Consider the following 24,196-nt stretch of genomic DNA (forward strand, 5'->3'; position numbering starts at 1 on the left):
GCTGGGAGTGAAGTGGAATCCATGAAAAGTTTTGCATGGCAGTTCTCATGAAAATGGCCAGAGCTGAAAATACCGAGAAAGCCACTAGCACAAACAGTATTTGTGTTTTCAGGAAATTCCAGTATCAATACCTCTGGTTATTTTTGGAGTCAGAGGCAGAAGGCAGTAAAGTGTTTGGTGCCTGTTACAGAGGCCAATTCTCTTCCAGTAACCTTTTAGCTTGTGTTGGTCCTGTTGATTTGTTCTGTTTGTTCTTTTGTTTTGAGGAGGGTCTGTTTGGTTGGGTTCTTTGAGAGAAGTAGAATGTTCCTTTGCTATGTGCTCCTCTGACTGGGTTTCTTCTCTTTCATTTTGAGGGGTTTGGCTTGTCTGAGCCCAAGGAGAAGCTTTTCCTTCATGGGATGTTTTTGTTTCTTCCCTCTAAATATTCCTGATTCCTCTGTTTTCATTGTGCCCTTCCAAATAAATTCCAAACACACTTCCTGTCTTTTCATAGCATCAGCAATGTTAATATAGCAGGTGACACCTCATATAGTAGGCAGGAAAGAAGAGCATGAGATGAAGAATTGATGAAGACACTATGAAAAATGCTCAAAAGACTATCTAAGATTTGTACCAGCTTCATGTTAAGAGCGATGAGTTCATTGGAATTTTGTCCTGTCTGCCTCTGGCAGAAAAGAGGGTTGCTAAATTAGACTGCAGTGATGGGAGGAAATTCAGAATTATTCAAGATAAGGACTTTGCATCTTAATCTTATTCATGATTTCAAATCAGCGCCTTGGGATGCACCTACGGATCACCGCTCCCAAGAGTCCTGAAGCCGTAATTCAGACCTTGCAAAGCTGTGAAACAAGGTGAAAAATCACAAGATCTCAGAAATGAGTGTGGTGTTCTTTTCCCTCTCAGCTTTTAGAGTGTAATTGTGTAGAGTTCTTTACAGTCATAGAAGTTCAGAAATATTATTCAGTAACCAAGAAAGTTAGATCAGGGTCCTCCAGAAACATCCAGGTATCACAAGAGGAGCATAAAAACATGGTGGTTGGCAGTGGTTAGCTTTCATGTGGGACTAATTTACTAGCTGTTAGGTTGGGGTGTGTTTCCCTGGCCACTGGGGGTTAATACAAGCTGAAATTCTAGGGAAGCCTGGAGTGCTAATTCACATTAAGGAGATCTGGAGAAAACAAGTGCCTTAATCCCTGCAAACCCAGTGATAAACTGGTTACTGCCTGTCTGCATATATACCTCATGGACCGTTCAACTGGGCATCAGGTGAACCAGTCAGGATAGCAGAAGACTCTCTAAACTGAAGTACAGAACCATCTTTCCATTTTGTTTCCCTTAAGTTCCAGCAAGTATTACAGGAAATCCTGAAAGACCTACTTTTCCAGATTGTACTTACTTCCATGTTTGTTTCTCTTCTGCACCATCAAGACTACTGAAAAATTAGTCCAATCACTTCTGGGTTTATGGTGTATTCTCACCCCACAGTTTCACTGATTAGGCTCAGCAGAAGAAATCCTGATTTGACTCCTAGGAAAGCCCAAACCCACCTGGCACAAGTACCTTGTGTTTTGTCACTCACTGGAAGTCTGCAGCAGCAAAAGATATCAAGGAGCAAGCAAGATGTACAAATATGATGCACCTGGGTAAACGTGAGACTCAGCTCTCAAAGCTGGAGTTCAGAGAGATCTCTTTCTTTCATCCATGGGAGAAGACCTCCCTGTCATTGTTCAAGCCTGACTGGATTACATCACTTTCCCCTTGTTTCACTCCCTCCCCACTTGCCTCCCTCCTTTTATTTACACCCCTTGTTCAGGGGTAGTGTTGGCCAGGGGCTGCCTTAATGATGCATGCTGATTGCTTCATTCCCTTGTCCCCCCCCTCCATTGCCTCTCCTCCAATGCTTTGAAGTGTGCTCAGGTCTCAGGCTCCAGTTCAGAGGTCACTTTGTTTATTTATGCAAAGCTGGCTCATCTGTGAAATGGGGCTTTCAAGGCCTCTGACATCAAAGACTCCAAAGCTGGTCCCATCAAGTCAGAGCAGGGACGGGCCTTGCATTATAACAAATTAAAGCAACTTTGTGAATCATAAATACTATGGCTAGATTTTTCCTTCCAAAATTGGGCCATTGCTTTGACACATGGTCAGGTGTTCAAAATGTAGTGTTGGCCCCAAAACCCAATCATACCCTTTGGCTAAAGCATGAAGCCTTCACGGAGAGCCTGTGGTAAATCAAATCTGATCCTGGCTTGGTAACCATCTGTGAACGTTTTCCAGCAGTTTCTCTCAGGCCATTATCCAGAATTTTCTATCTGTTTTAGCTCTTAAGAGGGAACAGAACAATTCTACTGTGGTAATAAGCAGCAACTATATGTGGCACTCTTTGTCCCATAGGATCCACTGAGTGCTTTGTCGTTTGATGGTCCTATCCCTTTTCTGCAGAGATCCAGGCTGCTTTGGGACAGGAGGTAGACCAGAAAGACATGTGGCAGGCAATATGCATGGAGCATTGTGCTTTCTGGGCTGAGAAAGGGCAATTTAGCCTGTGACATCAGCACTGCTCTCAAGCCTGGTACACTCAGATGTGTCCAGTCTCACGCAAAACCAATCCCATGACTGCCCCTTTTCATCCCCACCACAACACCAGCATCTCAGTCCTGTGGCATATCAGACCTAGAAGGCAGTTTGGAAGGAAAACCTAAAGCAAGAGAGAGGCAATGGGTGGAGAACAGATGGGGATGATGTTCCTGATCGATGGGCTCTGGCCTTGGGATCTGTCCTGGCCCTGTCTTGTATGGCCAGGTGCAGTATTTGGAGGGGAAGGAGCTGTGTGAGTTTGTACCATGTCTCCAAATCTATCACTTGATGTGATATCAAAGCCTTTCACTTCAGATTTCTTGAGCAGCCAGCATGGCTGTCACACCTTAGAACCAAGCTGTAAGTGAGAACACTTAAATCATGTAGCCTCAGATACTTGTGACATAAAATTAGTCAATGACTATTTTTCAAGGCAGGTTTTCCACTTCATCTTCCAACTGGCTGCTTTCCTAAGCCTGTGATACTGTCCAAGAAGGCCAGTACAGGATGACCTTCCAATATAGGTCACAGAAAAGGGAGCTTGTAGGAAACTTCAGCAGCTTGTCCTTCTTAGCACTGCCTCTTGCGGTAATCTGCTGGCAGCGAAGCTGGCAATTCTGCAGAGCTGCTCCCTGCTGCCTTTGGCTGGAGGCTGATTTTCTCTGTATGTACTTATCACCCTGACCTGCCTGCCTCTGAAGGAGGTGACATGAGCACGAGTAAGCAACTGGTTTATTAGGTAATTTTGGACTACAGCTAGGACTCATGTGATTTCTGCTCCTAACTCATTCTTTTGTGTGCTGGCCACACACAGCTGAACACGGCTCAGTTTTTTTCACATCCACTCTCTAAGAATATTGCCAAGCCAGTTGCATTTGTGAAGCATGGGGTGAAAGGCAGATCTTGAGATCTGGCACAATTTCCCAGGCTGCAGGTTTGGGTTGAGCCAGATGCCTCTGAACTGTCAGGAAATTTGGCATTGCTGTCAGTGTCATAGATCCCTTCCAAGATGTGAGCAGGCTGACCAGAGTGTGCTTGTGGTACAGAAAGGTATCCTTCCTTGATGGCCAGCACAGGAACTAGAAAACTGTGAAAGTCTTTCCTTACCCTAGGAAACTTGACATTAAAATCAATAAAGTAAGGGAGCTCTTCAAAACAGGGGATGCGATTTTCTTTCCTTGCAGCTGCAGTGCTGATTTTGGATGGGTCAGGAGTTGGAGATCTCTGAATTAGACAGGGGTCTTCCATCCTAAGGGTGTTCCTGAGATACCTGCATATTACAGTGCTATTCCACTTTGCATAATAAGCTCTTTTTTGGTTCTCTGAGACCACAATTCAGAGCTTAACACACTCACCCGAGGTGCAAAAAGGGAGGGTCAAATTCTTACTAAATGTGGCATAAGGGGGACTTGACCCTGAGCCACTCCCATCCCAGGTTCATACTTTATTGTTCTGTCCCTGGCTGTTCTGCCACCTCACTCACACTTTTATGTTTGATGGGGCTTCAGGGAATCTTCCCAAAATGAGTTGCATCCCATTTCTGGATCCTGTGGATCAGCTTTTTTCCTCAAGCAGGAGTTTGTTCAGAGTCCTGCCAAAGGTAGGAGCCCAGTTCACTGCAAATTGCAACTGGGAGGGAGACTGCTGTAGCATCCCTCGCCTAGTGTGTAGCTGTGGGGGTGGGAAGGAGCAGTTTTTCTCTATGTGAGTTGCCATGTTTTTAACATCTCCCCACCTTGAAACTTCTGCTATGTGGTGGTGCTAATGCTGCCACATTCCTAAACAAACATGCAATGAGTTCCAGTGGATTTAACCAACATGCCTAAATGCAGGCAGTTTTTTCAGCCTTGTTTCCCCCTGCCAAATGATCTATTTCATAGGGTCACCATGGTGACATTGGTTATCGTGATTCCTTCTCCCCAAGATGTTTTGTGTCTGGGTTCAGTGGGTTACTCCACAGGTCTGTGATTTGGCAGGATAACAACCAAAGAAGCATCTTCAAAGAATCAAACAAATTCAGAGCAATTTTACTTACATCAAACGCTTGGCAGATTGTCAAGAGGTGTTGGTAATTTCTCTTTCTCCTAGAGACCTTGATACTGCTCTGTGGTAGTGCTATAGACAACTAGAGTAATAAAGGGAGAAGGTAGTGTATTGTCAATACAGGTGGATGGATGATCTTAAGTAATAAAGAAAAGTCAACCCTAAAGAGGTTTTAAATTCTATATTCCTTTTTCCAGCTACAGCTTTGCATGCAGCATCCTTTGAGAGCTCATTTGACCCCAGACCTGCTTGTTCCCCTGATTTTGTATGGAAGCTGAGAGACAAATCAGTGGCTCTCATTCCAGAACTTGTGGTTTGTGTGACTGATCATGTAAGCCTTCCCCCACCTCCTAGGTTTAATTATCTCTAGTTTTGATTTATACCATTGTTTGCATAGAAGGTGCAACGGATCAGCTCCTGCTAGGGAACAGCAACCTGTAAACATAAACTAAGAGGCTTTTGTCAGCTGGTAGTGGAAATGTTGATTAATCCCCCATTGCTTTGGTAACCTGCTGACAAGCTCACAAAGCAACCAGGCTCTAAGTGCCAAGGTGTGGGTGCAAACTCTTGTTACATTACTGCTGTGCTTCAGGAGATCTTCTTAACACCTTTCCTTTCTTTTGCAGATGATGCCAGCTCAGGAAAGGAAAGCCAGGCACCCGAAGGCTCCAATGGAGAATATGAAGATCATTCTGGGAAGCAGTGGGGTAAGGAGCAGTGTGTGGTTTGGGGTTTCCTCTGTGCTTGGGGCAGTGCTGTTCCTGTGGCAAATTTCCCAGTTGCTGAAGAAAAGGCAGAGAGACTGGAATAAGTTCTCCCTGCAGATGGTCTAACAATGAACAGAGTGTCAGCTGAACATGTTGGTGTGAATGGATCCCATCCAAGGGTCCTTCTGCAAGCCCCTGTGCTCCACTTCAGGCCTCCTGCCATATGCCCCAGCATGGTTCTCCACTGCATTTGTTTTTCTGGGCAGCGACTTCCTTTTGCATGTGCAGGTATTACAGATTTCATAGACTCTTTGTAAAAGGCATATTGGCTTTTACAGCAATGTTTCCAAAAGCCTTCAGTGCCAACATAACACTGCTCCCACTGAGGACAAATGGGAGGTCTGACTTCACTTCAGGAGAATTAGCATTAGGCCAAAGCTGAGTATTTTTTACCCTCTCCTTTAGACACCTGCATGAACTTGTCTGAGCCCTGGGCCATCCCATTACAGGGTTTTGCTGCTGTTGCAGAGCTTTGGGGAACTGCTAAAATCCCACTTGGACAGGTTCTGAATCACCACAAGAGTTGCAGGTCCAAAGTTTTTGGCCATTACTGACAGGAGTGAGATGTGAGTTTATGGCCTCGAGGGCTGAAGCACAGCATTTCCATTTTGCTCTTGCAGTACACCCCTCCTTTTAACTGTATAGTGCAGAAGTGGCTTTCCACCACACTGGTGGCTAGGGAGTAACCTTACAGCAATGTCAGGGGTGGAGCCTGTCAAGCTTTCACTGTCCAAGACACCAAGGCCAGATTGCTTCAGGAGCTGGCAGAACAGGGGATGTGGTGAGCTGGAGTGCAGTCCAGGCCACAGCTGGAGGAGACAGTGCTGTAGTAGCTTTGAATTACAGATTCAGATGAGACTGAGCTTGGGAGAAGAAGGTAATCTCCACTCATTCTGGAAAAGGATGACAACCTTGTAGAACTAGAGAAGGGGTGGCTTTGGTAAACTATAGGTCAGGAGTCCTTCAGGAGGGATTTAGCAGCTAGCTAGCATCCATTACCCTGGTGGAGATGGGAGCAGGCATTAAATGCCATGACAGATGTGCTCCTGATAGAGCTGGTGGCTGATGGATCAATACAACAATAATACTATGAAAATAGATGTGACCAGTACTAAAGTTATTAGCCATTGGAAATGTCACATCAGACTGTGCTTCCCTGGCCCAGCCCTTCTTCGTGCTGCAGTCTGTTCCTGCACATCTGCTTTTTCCTTTTTCCCTTCCTCCATTTCGGTATAAGTATCAAGAAAGCTTGAAGTGATACTGACCATGGCTGTGTGGAGGTAATGTGGTGCATCATAGCAGACAACACATTTTAGCTGATCACCTCACTTTGTATGAGCAAAGCCTGGCAGGAAATGCTGGGACTAATCCATGCACCTTGAAGGGAGAGGAGGCCACTGAATTCCTTCCCAGGTTTTTGTGCTGTTCTGTTTAATTCAGCTAATGTAGTTAATGTAGCACTCCAACAAGTAAAATGTCTGTAAGTGGTGTGGATATGGGGACAGACATTTACTAGCACTAACTCAAAAGAGCCTTTTCCTGCCTCTCTCACACTGATGCTTCTCTCTTTCTCCATTGTGCATGCTGGGTCTCTTCTTCTCTCTAAAGTGTGTCTGTCTCTCTTTCTCCTTTTTTTTGTTAACTGGCTTCTCTAAACTTGTCCAGTTCAGGCTTTAGTCAAGGAAATACTGGAGCCTGAATAAATGGGATCTTGTTTCAGCATATTGCACATAGCCTGGAGTACCTTTTGAGACTGCATAATCATTTAACCTTCTTTAAACAGAGGAAGGCAGACAGAAAGAGCCAAAGAAGTTTAGCTTTACTTTGGTATGTATCTGGGCAATGACATGTGAATGAATGCAAAGCTCCAGTCAGATTCATGGGAGTTGCAGTGTGAGGAAAGCCAGAAACATTACAGGCTTGCTTTTTGGGGAGGAGAGGGAGTTTCTGTCTTGCAGTGCTTGTGTTGAGCAGGGATACCACCAAACCCTTTTGAAATATTGCTATGGAAGCAAGAGAATGGGAAAGGAAGGTGAGCTTGGAATCACTCACTTGACTCTTCACTCTGCATGGGTTGTGAGATTGTCCTGTCTCCAGTCTGCAATTTGTTAGTCCTAGCCCAGGAATCCCAGCTGGTGAGGATCTACCCCCCACCTGGACCTACAGTTCCTCATCCCAGAGTAAATTACTGCCACATTAGAGAGTAGCTGTTCAGACCCATTTCATGGCTGGTTCTCAAGCTCTTCATGCACCTTGCAGACATTTACTAAACTTCCACAGTGCCAGGCTTTACCAGCACATCTCCCTCAGCTCAGACTTAGACTTTGGCATGTCACTGCTCACAGCCTGCAGCTCTGACAGGGTTAATTGTCTCTCTGAGAGGGCGATTGTTTTTGCTGGGAGGGGGGAACTCCTCTTGCAGCAGACCTCCAGGGCAATACCCAGCAATTTATGCACCATGACCTGTGGAATGGGCTAGTGTGTCACATTTGCTGCTCAGCTGTCATGGCAAGGACTTCCAGTGCCAGAGTTGCTCCAGTTCATTAGATTACAGATGAAAGCCTCTGTGTGCAGAGTAAAGCATTTCTGAGCAAGAGTTTGAAATAACATGAAATGGCTGAGACCCAAAGTGACAGCCAAAGGGGGGCAAGGAAAGGCCACAGAGGCAAATGGTTTCCCCTGCCGAAAAAGACTCTGAAGAGAGGGCTGTGCCCAAGGGTGTCTTCATCTGAGAGGCAGGGAAGTAAGGCAAGTCTGCAGGGGCCTAAGGACTAAGGGATATGTTCACAGACCTTGGAGGGCAATGTCTTCCTTTCCCCAGTGGCTGAGGGGAGGAAGCTGCAGACCAGGCTTTTCCATCCAGCAAGGCTCCACTATATGCACGTCCCAGAGCTTCTGGCCCTCAGCTCTGGGCAGCAGGGCTGACTCTCTAGGAGAGATTTCACCAGATGGGGACCTTGCATTTTTCTAGTGTTCTCATCACTGCTGGTAGAAATGTTGATTTCCTTGCTAGGATAAGGTGACTATCTGAACCAGTGATTCTGTTTACCAGCAGCTATTGCTTCAGTACCTCCATTTCAGGGATGGACTGGTATGGAGTATCTTCTAATGATGAACCCAAGGGGGGTTTTATTGGATCTTTCCATTTGTTTGCTTCTTTGGGCCTTTCAGTGTGAATGCTTCATAAATCAATGTTGAATGAATTGCATGCATGTAAGTTCATATCAATATATAAAGTCTGGCACACTTCTAAGACTTTCCTACATAATGAAAAGATGTTGACTCTTCTTAAGCCCCATCAAAGCCAATAAGAATTAATGAGCAAGCCAAGCCATCTTCAGAAAATGAAGCTTTAAGTGTCCAGCAGAACAATGACAGGAGCTGGGGTTTTTCCTTTGGTCTTGGCTAAGGGTTTCCATGTGTGGCATGGAATACACTAGCAATTATCATGTAATCACAATGTAAATGTTACCATAATATAAGTGTGCTTACATTATGGGGACTTCTTTTGCTTTCAACTACAAATAGTGCCATTTCAGACATATTTTGTGAGGTGGTCTGATGCAGGGGCCTTACAGACACTGAGAAGTTCCCTGGTAGTGCTCTGCAGAAGGCTGTTTGTGGCCATAGCAGTCCAATAGACATTCAAATGCATCAGGCTGGATGGTGTCTCCTTTCTAAGGAAAGTGGTTTGGGCCAATATGTGAGAGTGAGGGCTGTACTGGTATGTATAGGGCTGCTGGGTGTCTCCCAAGCAAACCTGCCCATAACACCTGACAGCAGCATCCCCCTTTGCATTCCCCTTGCTCACCACAGTCCATTTCACGCTGTTGCAGCCCGGCCCAGGTTCACGCAGCCTGCCAAGATGAGGCGCAGGGTGATCGCCCATCCCGTCGGCAGCTCCATCCGCCTGAAGTGCGTGGCCAGCGGCAACCCACGGCCTGACATCACCTGGCTGAAGGACAACAAGCCCCTCACGCCCCAGGAGATTGGGGAGAACAAGAAGAAGAAGTGGACACTGAACCTGAAGAACCTGAAGCCAGAGGACAGTGGGAAATACACCTGCCGAGTGTTTAACAAAGTTGGAGAAATCAACGCCACCTACAAGGTTGAAGTCATCCGTAAGTGCAGGCTCTGGGGTGGAAGGGCAGAGAGGGAGCTGTGAGAGCAGGGCTGGCTGAGAGAAAGGAGCTTGATGTGCAGCTGTGCAGAAACAGGAAAGTGTTTAAAATATCATCAGAGACGGAGAAACTATTACTGCAAGTCTAGAATAAACCTAGCAGCGAGGCAAGAGAGAGAGTGGCAACAATACAGTGTAGGAGCTGAAGTGAGGAGAGATTCTTGAGCAACAGGCATCTCTAAGGGCAGCTGCGTGGTAAAAGTTCACCATTCCCCAGTTCAGTCTTACACCACTGACAGACTGAATTCAAGGGCAGACAGAACTGAGAAGGCCATTTCATGTAGCACGGGAGAAAGGTGGAAGTATTTAGGATGGCCTCGACTACTCTATCCGAGCCTTAACAGGGTGAAACCGATCAACTGAAGATTTACTCTGTTTGACTGTAATAGGAGGCTCACAGCATTAGGGAAGTCTGCCAAGGGAATTAGCAGAAATCTTGTGAGTGATTATCCAGACAAGGCTTTAGGGGCAGATTTAAAAAACATTTGGCCATCTGAAGGTTCAGGTGGGTGCAGATGAGATGCTGTGTCTTTTGTGCCTGCCTACAGAGATTCAACCCTTAGGAGATGAGCATTGGGGGATTACCCTGCATTGGGGTTGGGTAGAGCAAGTTGGTCTTGCTACTGTCAAGTTTTTCTGATTCTTGGTCTCTAATCTCCTCTTTCCCCTGTTATTACTGAAGATACCTGTACTCAAATCCTACCCAAGGCTACCAGAGAAGAGATTCTTAGATCATTGTGCTTTGTCCATGACATCATCATAAGTTGTCATGGAAATGACTACAAAGCAGCCAACTCAAGAAAGTGGAGAAGATGAGCTTGAGTGGAGGGATGATTGAATAACCTTCATTAATGAGGAGCAGGGGCATGGAGGGCCATTTCCAGCCACATGGAATGCATGTAGTTTGTCTGTCTGTGCATACAATTTAGCATGAGAAAGTTTATTACAGTGTGAAAGATTGTTCTTAAAGGTAAAGATCTGTTCTCTGATAAGCCCTCTCTCTAGAATCACAAGGATTAAAAGCATATGTGGGGAGATCTGCTGGGCTCCAAAGGCACAAACCTGCTGGACATCTGGGATTGATAAAGATGCAGCTGTGTGGAGACAGTAAAAACATGTGTTTACACTAAAACCAGGAGCAGAGACAGGGAAATGAATCAAGCCCCATCCTAATGGCAGCTGTGGCATTTTCACTTCATCAAAACCAGACAGCACCAGGAACAAGCCCCTTTTTGTGTCTTGTTTATCTTGTTTTTTATCAACTTAAAGATGTATGTAACCTTTGTTTTCATTAGCTTTTGCTGGCTAGGAGAGAAAACAGTAACCAAAGCTGGAACCAGAGTCAAGGAGATAAGGGCATTAAGCAGTTTTCAGACATCTTTCTATTTTTAACACAATTCTGTGGAGCATTACAGGTTTTATTCAATTTCCTCCTTTTTTTTTTCCCCACTGAGGCTCCACTCCTAGGTCCTGTTTATCTGAGACTCAGTCTCCCCAGCTGTGATTCTTGCTCATAGTCCCAAGGCAAAGCCTATAGAGACCACTTCAGTATTTTTGTTTCCCAAGCACATCTTTAGAGCCTTCGTTGTTGAAAGTATCCTGCATCCTTGTAAGAGTATCCATTGTTCCTTCCTCTCACTCTAAAGCCAGTGCAAGGGGAGCTGTTCTGTTCTGTGCTAGGTCCAACAGTGTTTGCCCTCAGAAGCAGCTGATGATGGCCAGCTGTTACCACCCACTGTGATACTGTAATTTCTCTCTGTGCCTAGGAGAGAAAGGTTTGCAGGGCCTCCTTGTTTGCAGGCTTCATGAGTGATCTGAGAGAGCAGAAACACAGCAAAACCTTGTACAGGAGATTTGTAGGACCCTATTGGCTTAGCAGTTACAGGGGTTGCTCAGTGTAGATAAGAGAGGGCTAAAGAAAATCTTCAAAATGGCTAAGGGAGAGAGTAAACTTTTCTGCAGGTCTGATGCAGAGAGAGTAACTTCCTTGTCTGTAAAGGAAGATTCAGACTGAGCATGGGAAAAGGCTTGCTAAGCCTCAGACAATGGAAGAATTGTCTGGAGCAACTGGAGAGCATCTACCATTAGAGGCTTTGGAGGAGGCTGGACAAATTTCTGTCAGGAGAGGTTGGCAGAAGTCAGGGTTGGACTAGACAATTATTTTGCATGTCTCTTACACCTCTGTTCCCTTGTTTCTGCAATCGCAAGCTGATGAGATTGGCAAAGCCCTTTTCCATGGAGCTCCCTGTGTTTTTGTGCAGAGAGGACGAGGTCGAAGCCCATCCTGACAGGGACGCACCCTGTGAACACGACGGTGGACTACGGTGGGACCACCTCCTTCCAGTGCAAAGTGCGCAGCGACGTCAAGCCTGTCATCCAGTGGCTCAAGAGGGTGGAGTACGGCACCGAGAGCAAGTACAACTCCACCATCGATGTCGGGGGACAGAAGTTTGTTGTGCTGCCCACAGGGGAGGTCTGGTCCCGCCCTGATGGCTCCTACCTGAACAAACTGATGATTACTCGAGCCAAGGAGGAGGATGCAGGGATGTACATTTGCCTGGGGGCCAACACCATGGGCTACAGCTTCCGCAGTGCCTTCCTGACAGTCCTGCCAGGTGAGTTCTGCCTTTCACTCCCCATCTGAAGCCACAGAGTCTGCAGCATGATATTTATTATCACAGCTCCTGATGCTGATGCCCACTGGGCTCTGTGGCCCTGTGTGTGCTGTGCTGATTTAGACACACTCACTTCTACTAAGAATGAGCGAGGGATTAAATCAGCTCTGATTTGAATTGCTCCCTGCTGAAATCCCCTTGATGATGTGTCTTTTTCTCTCTTCATGGGGAATAATGATTCTAGCAAAGTGAAACTGCATGAATGACCTGCTCCTGTATGGAAGAGGAGCTGGGAAAGGACACTGCAGTTGGAGGTACCACATAATTTCAGTAAAAGGGCACAGAGAATGAGAGAACTGAAGAGCATCACAGTTTACAGCCTTATTCTTTTATGTTTCTCCTTTCTCTTGCTCTTATTTCTATTGTTTTTAATGGTAAAAGGAAACAATGATACAGGCCCATAAAATGAGAGAAGAATAAAACCTGTCCTAGTCACAAGGAAAAGAATGAGTGTGGGAGAATGATTAGTTAAATCCTTACCCAGTGATCTCCTGGTGACCCTTGTACACCAAACTTCTCTCTGCTTCCTTCTGTCCCCAGGCCTCAGGGCTGGTGGCCATTTCCAGCTGGGGTTGTATCAATGTGTTTGGAGCACACCATCCTCCTTTGCCTCCTGACTGTGCAGTTCTGCCCTGATAAATGTTTATTTAATTGGAAAGGACATTTCTTCCTGCCTTATCTTGCTGTGTGAATCTAGCTTCAGATCCACCAGTAACACAGTTAGAGAGCAGGAGCTGGAGCTGCTATCGGGGCAGTTCAGCTCTCAGGTCTCTTGCAATGTCTTTGGTCAAGACACCAGTGAGAGAGACAGATCATTAACTCTCCCAGGCTGTCATCACTGGTTTTCTGTATAAGTAGTGGGGAAGATGCTCATGACCCTGTAACTAAGGCAGGGTGGCTGCTTCTGTTCGCTTACCATCTCGACTGCCATCAAGAGTCCCTAGCTTGAATTTTGTCCCTGACAGCAGGCTGCCAAGTAAGAGCATGCTCTAGATGTCTTCTTCTGCATCACTTAGATTTAGGATTGAACTCCATCTAGAAAGCCTGTCAGTCCCAAGCAAAGTCAGCGTGGGTGGGAAAGAACTCCTCCTCTGGGAGTTTCTGACCTGTGAGAGTCTGATCCAGCTCCCACTGAAATCAGGGGGTAGCTTTCTATGGATTTAAATGGGACTCTCATGAGACCTCATGCCAGATCCAGAGCCTGCAGACCTGTTGCTCTTGGCAGTGACAGAGAAGGAGAGCTCAGCTTGCCCTCAAAGGTAAAGATGTGGCTGCAAGGCCATGAGTTAGAAAAGCACCATTTTGCTCATAACTCTGCCAGATTTGACACAGACAGCTTTAAATAACAGTATGGCTGAGTGTCAAAACACTAAACCCTAGGACAGGACTTATGCCAACCAACACAAGGACTTTGTTTTCATGGCCAGCTGATAGGTCAGCTCTCTGATCCAGTTTTGCATTGAGCCAGGGGCAGGACCAGATGACCTCCAGACTCCCCTTCCAGTCTAAATGGTTCTGTAATTTCCAGTGTTGGTGAATCAAAGTTGTGTCTGTTAAGGTCAACAGTATAGGTCCTTCTGACTTCAGAGAGACCACATGGTATATATTTAACATTTCAAACAAGCCATAGAATGATTTGTCAAGGAGAGAAAAAGGCATTAGTATCTTAAGTTTGGATTGAGAGTTCAGTGATAGAGATTTGACTGTACCATATTGGGCAAGATGGGTTGCCTGTGTTTTTCCAAGTTTCTTGAGCATCTCCCTGCGAGCTGAATTTTGTGCCTAAGTCTTTTTTAGGTCTTTGGAAATCCCAGCTGGTAGCTATCTAGATGCAGGGTTTGAGTCCATAAATCAAGAGATCGAGCTTAGCAACCAAAGTGGTTACTCAGGGGTGTACAGGCTGCCAATAGCAGAGAGGGGAAGGGGAAGAGCAGTGTGAAAGCTGCTGTCTGAATCGTGTTGTCTGCTCTGAGAGCTGAATTTCCAGGAGCATGGGAAGGAGAGTAGTTACCCAGCAGCACACACTGGCTTTGCCCTCGTTACTTGGTCTGGCTGGGCTTCCAGACAGACCAACTGTGACACCTGTTTTGAGTCCACTTTGCCTACTTTTAATTAACTCTTTCTGTCTCTCTCCTGTCCAGACCCCAAGCCTCCGAGTGCACCTGTGCCCCCTTCCTCAGCCAGCAGCCTGCCCTGGCCCGTGATCATCGGCATCCCTGCAGGGGCCGTCTTCATCTTTGGGACAATACTCCTGTGGCTTTGCCAGAGCAAGAAGAAGCCCTGCTCCCCGCCAGCTGCTGCCCCTGTGCACCGGCCGCAGCCCCGGGACAGGATCTGTGTCTCCCAGGTGCCTGACAAAGACTGCATCTCCTCCATAAACTATGAGGAATACGTTGCCCAGCAGCAGCATTTGCTGGCCCAAGGGCCTGCACTGGCCCCGGCCATGGCCTCCAAGATGTACCCAAAGATTTACACAGACATCCACACCCACACCCACTCGCACGTGGAGGGCAAGGTCCACCAGCACCAGCACATCCAGTACCAGTGCTAAGAGGGGGCCGTGTACAGTAGCTCCTTTGGGCTTTTCCTCGTGGTACCTCAGAAGAGACTGCTCCAGGTCAGCTCCCGCTGTCAGCAACAGGCAAAGCAGACAGGAAAGATGCTATATAATTTTAAATCTCTATATACATATATATAAAATTGTATATGCGTGTGTATGTGTGTATATATATATGTGTATATATCTATATCTATCTAAAAGTATATATATATATATATAATAGAGAGAGACACAGAGAGAAGAGATTGTTTTGGTTTTTAATAATTATTGCAATCAGGACATAGCTGAGGAATAATGAAGGAACTCCCAATCCCAGCAGAGAGTCAGCCCTCTCCAACAGAAGAGCCTTCCCCGATCCTTTAATCAAGGCAGCAGCAAGTGAGACAGGACAGAGTGATGGGAACCACCACCTCCTTCCTTGTGTTGCTGAAAGGAGTGAGAAGAACAAGAGGTGCCTGTGGTGCTTTTCTGGATGGGCACTGCCGTTCCTGAGCCTGCTGCCCAGCACTTCCTGCAGTGGGAAGCCCCCGACCTGTCCTGCTCCGAGTGACTCGAACCCTAAAGTACCTGAGATTTAGTGCCAAAGCACCAGGAGACACTAGCAATTCACCTCTTCCAAGGGGCAAACAAGAACACAAGACTGGAAAAACTGATTTCTATTCACAGCATGAAATGCCAAACGCTTCTCAGTCCCGGTGGTGGATCTGAAGGGCTCACCAAGCTGGCCGGTTGGACTTCTGCAAGTTGAAGGCGTGTTGCTTCCCAGGGGGGTGTTGCGCAGATCAGACCGCAAGCGCCCTACTCCCCTGGTCCCAGGACTCGGTGCCACTGCCAGGGAAAAGGAAAGAAGAGGAACATTGTACAGAACACCTTTATATTTATATTTAAGAAATAATAATAAATAAATAATAATAAATAATAATAATAGAACTGCTGATGGTGAAGAAAGCAACACATTGCTGTCCTCTGATGGCTCACAGTGACAAGCTACTGGATTTTCTACATCAATGCAAAATACATGAGAGCAATAGAAAAGAGAGGAAAAAACTAGGAGTAAGAAACAAGGCAAATGAAATAATCCTGTAGGGAAAATAAAAAGGCATCTGAGAAATACTCACCTAGAATTGTGGTGTGGTCATCCCCTCCCTTCAGACAACATTTTGGAAGTGATACAACCTTGCTGTAGTTCAGACCACATTGCAAAAAAAAAGAGGAAGAGGAGAAAAAGAAATAAGGACCCTATTAAATGGGTGTGATGGACTGGAGGTGAATCCAATTGCAAATGTAAAACCTCTGTAATTCTATATAGAGTTTAAACAGAAGTCATGTATATTTAATTTATTTTGTTAAACAAACAAACAAAGTATGCTATTTTCCTCAAAGCAGCCATTTCTATATGTATTTTTGAGCAGAGAAAATAAAAGGTTTGGGGGTGGGTTTGGTTTTTTTTCCAGGTTCTATAGCTGCCACGCTCACAAGATGCTCAATGTAGCACGTGACCAACTGTAATTCTCCTGACCTGGAGGTCGTCTGTCTCTATGCCTTTTTATACTAGCCAGCTGTCACCATCTGACATCATCTCAGGTACCACTGGTGCCAGCCTTTCCATCAGAAACTGACCTCTTCCACTGTTTGCGTGCTGGCTGTGAAGGTCTGCTGTTGGCCAGATCACTCCTCGTGCACCCCTTCTCCTCCTCACCAGCAAAGCTCCCTGCTCAGAGGGAAATCTTTTCACTGCATTTTTTGGGGGGGAGGAAAGCAGTTGCAATTGTTGCTGGAAAAAGATCTGAATGTCCTGGCGGACAACAGGGTGCCTGTCAGCCAGCAGTGTGCCAAGATGGCCAATGGCATCCTGGGGTGCATCAAAGAAGAGTGTGGCCAGCAGGTCGAGGGAGGTTCTTCCTTAGTCTAAATAAATTCAGCCAGATGCTGCTCATGACTGAATCTGTTGTTCTTCAGTGTGACAAGATCTGGTCTCGTCTTCACTCACGAACAGAGGGTGTTGAACAAAAAATATTGTCTTGCCCTTAGCTGCTGAGCATACTTTGACCACAGATGGCTTTTATTCCCTGTGTCTGTGTACACACACATACAGACATGGAGCTGTACACACCAGGCTCTGATACAGAGGCTGCTGTGCTTTTAGAGCTGTGGAGCTTCAAAGCTCACAGGCCAAGCTGGATGAGGCCTTGAGCAACTAAGTCTAGTTGAGAGGTGTCCATGGCAGGGAGGTTGGAGTAGAGGATTTCTGAGGTCCCTTCCAACTTAAGCCTCCCTCTGAATTTTAGGCTTAAAGTTCACCATCTTTGTTTTCATTACAGAGCAAAGATGGCCTCGAATGCCAGTCTGCGTGTGGCATGTTTAAACTCAGTGTGGAGAAGCTCTAGAAGATTGGCCCCTTTCAAACAAAAAACTTTCCTCAATCATGGAAAAACATATAAAGAGTTCCATAGTAACAACCCATCCAGATGAGACAGGATGAGAGCAGGGCTGGGTGTTAGAGAAGAGGAATAATGCAGGGTCCTGCATCTGGGTTGAGGCAATCCCAGGCACAAATACAGGCTGGGCAGTGACTGGCTGGAAAGTAGCCCTGAGGAGAGAGACTTGGGGGTGCTGGTGGACAAAAAGCTCAACAGGAGCTCTCAGTGTGCACTTGCACCCCACAAAGCCAATCAGATCCTGGGCTGCATCAGGAGAAGTGTGGCTAGCAGGTCCAGGGAGGTGATCCTCCCCCTCTACTCAGCCCTGGTGAGACCCCACCTGGAGTAATGTGTTCAGTTCTGGAGCCCCTATTACAAGAGGGATGTGGAGGTGCTGGAACGTGTCCAGAGAAGGGCCACAAGGATGATCAGAGGGCTGGAGCACCTCTCCTATGAGGACAGACTGAAGGAGTTGGGGCTGTTCAGTCTGGAGAAAAGAAGGCTCCGAGGTGACCTAATTGTGGCCTTCCAGTATCTGAAGGGGGCCTACAGGAAGGCTGGGGAAGGACTTCTCAGGATCTCAGGTAGTGATAGGACTAGGGGGAATGGAATGAAGCTGGAGGTGGGGAGATTCAGGCTAGATGTGAGGAGGAGGTTCTTCACCATGAGAGTGGTGAAACCCTGGAATGTGTTGTCCAGGGAGGTGGTTGAGGCCCCGTCCCTGGGGGTGTTTAAGACCAGGCTGGATGAGGCTCTGGCCAGCCTGATCTAGTGTGGGGTGTCCCTGCCCATGGCAGGGGGGTTGGAACTAGATGATCCTTGTGGTCCCTTCCAACCCTGAATGAAACTATGAAATAAAAGCCTGGAATTGTGTTAATAGTCAATAGAGTGCTGTAAACCTAGTGCAGTTTGAAGGGAGGGATGCCAGTGTGTGAGGCTGTGCATGGCTGGCAGCAAACAGCAGGGCTACTGCTGGCACAGCAAAGCAGAAGATATTGCAGAACTACCTCTGCTCTACAGCTTGGGATGATACCTTGTGTTGGTGCTGTGACTCCAGAAGAGGCATGACTCTTCAGATGGTTTGGAAAAGAGTTCTGGTCTTCAGCAAAAAGGGACTGGTTTTGATCTCTTCATCGCTAGAGCCAAATGTGGTAGTTGCATCAGGAGCCAAACTGCAACTGGCAAGATGAAATTTTGGGGTCCTTGGGGGTTATGGCCAAGTTTCAGTGCTTGGTTTGGAGCAGGGATTGCAAGGTCAAGCCCAGCACCACAGCTCCTTTGAGACAAATGTGTGAGTGTTTCCTACTCACTCCAGAGGCACCAAATGTGCAGGCTGTGACATCCTAAGCTCAGAAAAGCTGGCCCACACCCAAACTTCATCTTGACCTGACCTGGAACTCAAACCTACAGAGCCTGTGCAGAAATTGCACACTTGGGGTGGGAGGAGGAAATATTTCTTTGTCAGCTCCACTTCTGTGGCTGTCTGAAACTCTTCAGAGGTTTGAAATGCTGGAATAAAGCCCTGAGACAGATGTAGCAGTGAGCAAAAAACAAGAGGTGGTCAAAGGTTAATGGGGAATTTATCATGGCTTTCCTGTCTGGGCATCACCTCTGTCTACATGGGGTATACTGAGTGTGCCCAGGACTCCACATTACCCAAAGCTGCTGATTATTCCACATACTCCTGCAGATGCCACTGGGAAAGAAAATCCTTGCAATGTCCATTGGGAAATTGATTGGATGCATGGACTCACTGCAAGGTTTTTAGTTCTTTGCTCTGGCTTCTTTGGTCCATTGGCAGAGAAAGATGTGACAGGAGGTAATAGCCAGAGTATGAAGACAGACCCATTTACATGGGAAATACACACATTTTGGGAGAGCTATCAAAGGGGTAGACACTGCACCCCTCAAAATCTGCACCCCTGAGGACAGGGTGTTTCAGTTGGAAACAAGCTTTTGGGCATGTTGTTAGGATAAAGGGATACAGCTAGTCCAGGTGGGGTCATGTAGTGCTCCCTTTTAGCCCTAAAGAAATGTGGGTGAGCTGCAGAGGAGATGCAGGCATGGATTCTGTAAATGAGCTCAGCTCTTCCTAGCTCATGGCTAGAGTGATGGTGGTGTTTGTACAAACTGGGCTGCAGGAGGAACCCCTGTGGGCAGAGCAGCACAGCCCTGTGTGTGCCCACAGCTCTCCCAAGCCTGTGCAGCAGTTCAGAGAAGCTGCCTGGATCTGCTGCACTTGGTGCCATGAAGGGTTTGCAGGTGAACGTAGTCAATGGCTTGCTCAGCTGCACAAACCCCTTACTGGTGTAAGCATCCTCACTGCCCTTTTTGGCATAAATGGGAGCAGCTGGGCTCCCACCCTGTCCCCACCCTAGGGCGGGTTCAAGTCTCCCTGCCACACTTGTTCAGACATGAGGGGGCTGTGTGATGAGTTGTACTGCTCGGCCAGAGGGACCCTGCAGGTCTCCTGTGCACACAGAATCCCAATGGATGTTGGGCCCACAGGGAGGGCGTTTCTCTGTGGATCAGTGGACACAGTGAGGGGCTGAGGAGCCCAGTCACAAAACCACCTGGCTTCTGGGAGTGGATTTCACCTGTAGATCTCAGCAAAAGTCTCATGGAGGAAGAAAAGAGGCACAAAGGTACTTGCCAGGTCAGGGTTATGTTCTGTCACCCAAACGTGCTGGGACATATCCAGGCCACCTGCCAAGTAGGTTCTGCACAGTGGACCTGCCAGAAGAATGACAATAATTAGTAACCTGTTGGTATTTCAGACTTTCAAACACACACCCAGAACATCCCAAAACAAACCTCAGCAGTACTGCAGTTGAAAATAGGAAGCAATGGCTGGTACAAACACACTTACAACGCTGCTATTACATTGACTGTTAAGTGGCACATGCATATTGTTGGTGCATAGAATGAAGTTTGAAAGGCAGAGGAAGCCCATTCCCCAGGCACCTCTGTGTGCATATACCTGCTTCAGGTTTCTGAGATGAGTAGGTGCTGCTATGACCTTTAGCTGTCCTTATTCTAGCTTTTCCTTTCTTTTCTGCTTGTCTCCCTGCCAGTCTGTTGTAAATAGGATTTAACACATCCCTCAATATATTTGCCCAATCAACAAAGCAATGAGTATTCTATTTCCCCCCATTTTTGCTAACCAATCCCAGTCCAAAGTGCTATTTCTGTCCACGCTGATCTATGTGTTAGTGAGAAGAGTAATAACCAACACTTTAGACCAGGCTTCAAACTGCCCTTTTCCCCTTTGATCCGAGTCATTAAAGAGTCAGGCTGCTGCTGCTGTCCATTTTCTGCTGGAATTACATGAGTTACACAGCTCTTCATTTGTATGTCATTAAGCATTAGGGTTTTATTGCTGCTTTTCAAACAATTAGTACTTAAATATGCCCAATATTCTCATAAAGAGGCAGTAGCACTGGTGATGTTAATGCCCTGGTTAACAGTTTGCTTCCAGCCAGAGGTCCACCATCGTGCTCTGGTGCCACTTACTATCAGTGAGATCTTTTCCTGATCCCCTTCTGAAGTCATTCCCTGCTTCGATCATTTAGCTGTGCAGCCGAGTGAGGAGAAGCCCAGCACTAAAGTTAAGCAAAACTGGCATTTCTCTTAACACAGACATTTTTTAAGTTCATTGCAAGTTTTGGTTATAAAAAGGCTAGTGCTTCGTGGTGATCAGTCATTCTGACGTTTTTATGGTGTTTTTATTACCCCTGGCTCATTTCCATACTAAAGGGAACATTTGTAACAATGCTCGCCGGCTCTGTTATGATTAAGGTTGTGCTTTTGCCTCGCTTTGTTGGGCTGCTCCTGCGCTCAGTAATGCTCTTGGCACACGTCCCCCGTCCCCCCCTACCCCCCTCACCCCAGACCCTTCCTTCAAAAGGAAGGAAAGAGAAGTGTCTACTAAAACAATAAACTACTACTGCTTGCGTTAACACGGCCATAACTTCCTTGCTCTGCAGACAATCAGTTAGGAAAGCTGTTAGGTAAACTTGCTCCTCCACTGTTGGAAAAATAAATATTCATGAAGCTTACAGCCACCTTTTCCTGTGCTTCGTTATCGACTTGAAAATGGTGAAAGATTTTAAAGCTAATGACTTCATCAGAGATAAGGAGGGAGGCCCAGCTCCTGGAACCAGTAGGAGCCGGGGTCTGAAGTGCTGTTGAGGACATGGGTAGGAGTTTAGTGCAATTTTTGCTAAGTGATTTAAATAGTAATGCTACTAATACAGGTGGTTGAAAATGGTAATGCCTCCTCCAATGCTGCCTAAACCAGGAGGTGAATGTGAAAAGAGGAGTTGTGAATGGTAAGGAGGAGCAAATAAACCAGAGCGGGGAGGCGACGTGTCGCAGGAGGTTTCCAGGGTGAAGTCATTGCTCTGGCCGGTCTGCATGGGTTAGAGCCTGGGAGGCAGCCAGGGGCTGCTTAGGGTGCTTCCCTCAGACCCAGGACAAACCAGAGCACTCCATGCCCACTCTAAAAGACATTTTCTCTTGAGCACAGCACTGCAGAATTTAACTCAAAGCATGTCTTGCCTTGCCTGCATTTCAAAGAGGAATAAGGATGTGTTCTAAGGCCTGGATTCATCTTTCTTAAACGATGTAGCAAAGTTAGAGGCAGTAACCATGAGCTTCTTTAAAAGAGGGGAGAGAATCTGACACATCCCAAGGGTGGTTTGATTCCTTGGTAAGAGAGAAAGACCTCCAATGGCATTTACTGTTCCACTAAATTTGTCACCCATGTACAATAAAACAAAAGGATGAACCTGGCTTTGCCACTGAAACACAGCGCTGGAAAATCACAGGAATACGTTTCAAAATTGGTGAAGTGCTCATCCACATTAAATTTGCCCAAATATGGCATAGAACTCAGCAAGTAACTGTGGCTTTGCTTATGCTGCTGTGTGCTGCAGCATCCCTCTGAGCGCAGGAGCCTGGTGTCCTGCATGCTCCCTGCCCATAGGAATTAGGGGACAAAAGGAATAGGAGGGAAGAGGCATCTGGGGTTTGTTTCCTGCTGGTACCAACTCCAGCTGTGTTGGCTGGACCTGCTCCTGCTCCTGTGCTGCTAGGGGAGCACGAGCTGCCCTCTGCCACAGCTCTGTCAGAACAAAGAGCTCTCCTGCCTGGCATCAGGAGAGGGAAATCTTGATCTTGATCTGAAATCCTCTTCCAAACTTGCATGCAGAAGAGAGGCTACCTGTAGGGGCATGTTCAACCTAGTATCACAGAGAGGTGATAGAACACCTCCCTGTCATGTTGGTGTCTAACACTCCTGTGTCCCAGAATAGATTTGCAAGGGCCCATAAAGTCAGCACAACTCTGTGCTCTTCTGTACAACCCTTCTCTCCAAATCCAAATGGTGTTTGCTTTTAAAACACACCCAGAAGATTTGCCACCCTTTAAGGTAACAATCTGGTGGTTGGAACTCTCACTCAAGATCACAGAATCATAGAATTAACAAGGTTGGAAAAGACCTCAGAGATCATCAAGTCCATCCTGTCACCCAACACTTGATGACTAACTAAACCACGGCTTCAAGTGCCATGTCCAATCCTTTTTTGAACACCTCCAGGGATGGTGACTCCACCACCTCCCTGGGCAGCACATTCCAATGGCTAACAACTCTTTCTGTGAAGAACTTTCTCCTCATGTGGGAGAAAGGTTCCATGTGCTCCAGTCCCTGCAAATTTTTCAGCCAAAGCCCTGTAAATTGCCCCAAATCCTGACTTGCTCAGCACCCTTGGCTTGGCATTCTGATGCTGGGATGAAAACAAGAGCTGTGGACAAGACAGGGAAAGAAGGTAAATGACTTTCAGTCAGGGTGAAGCTGCACAGGAGCTGTTCAAATGACACCTCAGCTTCCTGTCTCCTTGCAATCACCTTGGTTCCCCCTGGACCTGCAGCAGATATGTACAAGACTGCTTTGGAGATGAGAGGGGCTCAGTTACCCAGGAGCAGGCTATCACTCCTCTCAGTCATGCATCCTGGAGCAGGAATGATGGCTGTCCTGAAAGGCTGGACGAGAGGCTGACAATGGCTTCATCTAAAGTATGTAATGCAGGCAAGCTGGGGGAGAGCAAGTTGCCAGGACCCATATTTAGAAGTCTTTCGTGGCCATCATCTGCCATCATCTCAAGCCAAGAATCATAAGCATTATAACAAGGAGATATACTTGAGCACAGAGGATTATAGTTTTCTCCAGGACTGTTGTCATAAACCCCATAGTGGGTAGAGCTTAGCATAGTTTGTGATAATAATGGAGTATCACATTGCCCATAGCATCAAAAAATGACAGCAAAATTCAAGAGCAGGTGGGCAGCTTTAATTATATAGCCTGCAAAGGCAATAAACATTGGGATGTTTTCTACTGTCTGTCTGGTATGAGTCAGTCCACCATGACCCTACTGGTGTGATTTGGTAAGTGGAAAGCATCTAGCCCATATTTATCCATGCAAAGTAACTGTTTTCTCCACTTCTGTGAGAACAAAGAAACCAGGATTTGTAGAGGGGAACTGGGGGATGTATTACTGCCAGTGATTTGCACATATCAGGGCTGAAACATCAGATGGAGGAAGTACAGTCCGAACAGCTGGGACTGCAACAGATGTTCTGCAGACAGCTCTGCCTCATGAAGATGTAGTACAGCAATAGGTCATGTTACAGCAACAGAAAATTAAAAAGAGTGATTTTACATGCATGAGCACTGGCTCCCCAGGCCCGGCAGCATGAGTGACACTGAACAGGGGAAGGCAGCTGGGAACCTTCTGAAGAGGTCATTGTGTCCCTTGCCACCAGGACCTGCTTTTCCAGCATATAGATGCCTCTAGGAGGAATAACAATGACTGGTGCTGGAACACAGAAGGAGTGAGTGCAAACTCTCCTTGCCATTCCTCTAGTTTAAGGGTGGATTCTCAATTACTTGGTAATTGTCAGCTTGAAGGCGTTTA

General features: G+C 46.6%; 1 protein-coding gene across 5 annotated transcripts in view; it reads left to right on the forward strand.

The window, feature by feature from the left end:
• The window catches only part of FGFRL1 (fibroblast growth factor receptor like 1), a 173,614-nt gene extending 156,628 nt beyond the window's left edge, over nucleotides 1-16,986 (forward strand). For 2 of the 5 annotated variants that reach the window (XM_068149541.1, XM_068149542.1), the window contains exons 4-7: nucleotides 5,247-5,327; nucleotides 9,224-9,508; nucleotides 11,829-12,182; nucleotides 14,384-16,980. In XM_068149541.1, the coding sequence (XP_068005642.1) occupies nucleotides 5,247-5,327; nucleotides 9,224-9,508; nucleotides 11,829-12,182; nucleotides 14,384-14,793 (1,130 nt within the window). In that variant the 3' untranslated portion in view covers nucleotides 14,794-16,980. Of the gene's footprint in view, nucleotides 1-5,246; nucleotides 5,328-9,223; nucleotides 9,509-11,828; nucleotides 12,183-14,383 lie in introns of all 5 variants that reach the window. The other 3 variants (XM_068149539.1, XM_068149540.1, XM_068149543.1) reach the window with 3 other exon arrangements.
• The last annotated feature ends 7,210 nt before the right edge of the window (nucleotides 16,987-24,196 follow it).

The sequence above is a fragment of the Melanerpes formicivorus genome, unplaced genomic scaffold (assembly GCF_026170545.1).
Source record: "Melanerpes formicivorus ecotype bairdi unplaced genomic scaffold, bMelFor1.0.p_v2 SCAF_18, whole genome shotgun sequence".
NCBI classification, from domain to species: domain Eukaryota; kingdom Metazoa; phylum Chordata; class Aves; order Piciformes; family Picidae; genus Melanerpes; species Melanerpes formicivorus.